This window comes from Penaeus vannamei, chromosome 33, assembly GCF_042767895.1.
Source record: "Penaeus vannamei isolate JL-2024 chromosome 33, ASM4276789v1, whole genome shotgun sequence".
NCBI lineage: Eukaryota > Metazoa > Arthropoda > Malacostraca > Decapoda > Penaeidae > Penaeus > Penaeus vannamei.
Genome location: NC_091581.1, coordinates 29,394,501 through 29,397,000, shown reverse-complemented (window position 1 = coordinate 29,397,000; position 2,500 = coordinate 29,394,501). Strand labels below are relative to the sequence as shown.

The 2,500-nt window shown below is 42.2% G+C and overlaps 1 protein-coding gene across 1 annotated transcript in view; it reads left to right on the top strand.

Annotated features, from left to right (window-relative positions):
• LOC113814675 (uncharacterized) overlaps positions 1–2,500 on the top strand; it is a 145,935-nt gene that overhangs the window by 137,945 nt on the left and 5,490 nt on the right. The window contains exon 6 of the mRNA XM_070145039.1: positions 154–422. Within this exon, the coding sequence (XP_070001140.1) occupies positions 154–422 (269 nt within the window). The remainder of the gene's footprint in view (positions 1–153; positions 423–2,500) is intronic.

The following is a 2,500-nucleotide window of genomic DNA, read 5'->3' as shown; positions in this document are numbered from 1 at the left end:
CAATCAGTATGACTTAGACAGATCGCGCCAGACAGAGAGCGAAGCGAATAGAATTCCCCTCCACTGACACCCTCCTCTAATTCCCCCATTAACCCAGAGCCCGGAAACAACAGCCACGCGTTCCCCCATTGGTCTGTCCTCTCCCTCCCGCAGGAAAGTCCGTGGGCCCGCCGTCCTGCAGACGCGTCTCCGGCCGCTGGTCCCCCTGTTCCCACACGTGCGGAGCCGGCGTGTCCGTGCGCTGGACGACTGACAACGCCAGCTGTCAGACTATCAACGAGACTCGCCTCTGTCAGCTCCGGCCGTGTCAGCGTCGGCCGTGGCATCAGCAAGGGCAGATGGAGGAAGCTGGTGAGGGGGCGTTCGACGAGAGCGGAGGAGCGGGGTGGCCGGCGCAGCAGTCGAGGAAGCATCACATAAGGGTGATTATCTCCAGTGGTTCCTTGCTCTCTCTCTCTCTCTCTCTCTCTCTCTCTCTCTCTCTCTCTCTCTCTCTCTCTCTCTCTCTCTCTCTCTCTCTCTCTCTCTCTCTCTCTCTCTCTCTCTCTCTCTCTCTCTCTCTCTCTCTCTCTCTCTCTCTCTCTCTCTCTCTCTCTCTCTCTCTCTCTCTCTCTCGTCGTATTTATCACCACATACCGTCAATGTGTCCTTTTTCTTCACCATCCTGCAACCTCTTGTGTAACAATAATAGAGAAATTCCTCAGAGTTACCACGAAAGAAAAGAAGGGAAGATAAACCGAAGGAACGAACGAGGGAGAAGGAAATCTCAAGATCAGAAAGACAAAAGAAATAAGAGAGCAAATCGGGCCGATTAGTCCCCGTCCTCCCGACCTCCTCTTTCCTCTCAGCCCGAAGAGCCCGAACCGCCGACTCTCAGCCCGACCAAAGTACGGTGTAATGCCTCGGCTATTGGTCGCGATGAGAACTCGTTCAAGACATGTTTGGAACTCGTTCGGGACTAATTCTCGGCGGGCCAATCAAGGTGCAGGACGGGGCTGCGTGACGTCATCGTGTGGTCGAAGTGGGGGGATGGGGAGGAAGAGGGAAAAGGGGGATGGGGAGGAAGAGGGAGAGGGAAAAGTGGGAGGAGGAGGGAGAGGGAGTGGGAGGGAGAGGGAAAAGGGGGAAGGGGAGAGAGAGGGAAAAGTGGGAGGGGAGGGAGAGGGAAAATGAGGGAGGGAGAGGGAGATGGGGGGAGGAGGGAAAAGGGAGATGGAGAGGGAGAAGAAAAAGGGAGAGGGGAAAGGAGGAGAGGGAGAGGGAAAAGGGGGAAGGGGAGGGAGAAGGAAAAGAGGGAAAACGGAGATGGGGAGGGAAAGGGAAGATGGGGAGGAGATTAAGGGAGACATCTAGCTAGGAATTTAGGGAGGCTTTCGAGGGAAAAGGGAGGAATTTCGCGAGGCATCCAGCGTGGGCGAGAGGACAGAGAAAGGCAGGGAAGGCAACCACGATGAATAATGTATGGTGTTTGCAAAGGAAGGTTTTGCAACATAACACGGCCGACGGTAATGAGGGAGGGATGCAAATATTAGGATGATTATAAGGGTAAGAGCCGGGTAGCATTACGCTTGCTAATAATGGCGATCACAAAGAATGCTAATAACAGTAACATCAACTAAAATGTTAATTAAGTGTTATCATCACACTCGGGCGCGGATACACCCTTGCACATGCATGCTATCATCACTACTATCATAACGTATCCTTATTGCTGTTATCATTATCATCATGTTCAATAATATTATAATGAATATTGTTATCATCATTATTATTATTATCATTATTATTATCATTATCATTATTAATGGCGCGAGAAAGAATTCTAATAACAAGAATCATTATCATCATCATCCTATTTATCATTATCATTATCATTATCATCATCATCACCATTCATCATTACTATTATTAGTAGTAATATTATCATTGTTATTACTACTACTATCATTATTATTACTATTATCATTGTTATTATTAGTACTATTATGATCATTATTATCATTGTTATTATTATTATCAATATTATCATTATTATTATCATCATTGTTGTTATTATTATTATTATTATTATTACTATTATTATTATTATTATTATTATTATTATTATTATTATTATTATTATTATTATTATCATTATTATTATCATTATCAATATCATCATTATTATCATCAATATTTTTATTATTATTATTATCTTTACCATAATTATCATAATCATCACCATTATCATTATAGTTATTGCTGTTATTATTATCATGATTATCATTATCATCGTTATCACTATCAAAATTATTACTGATTACAAAAATAATAATGACATTGGCAATGAAAATACAGATAATAAATAAAATTGTAGTAGTACTGAGAGTCACAGAGTTATATTAATGAAAATATTAATAATATTAATAAAGATGATGGATATAGAAATAATGATAAGATGATTTGTATGACAAATAATAATGACAATATAAATGATGATTATAATGATAATGTTAATGAT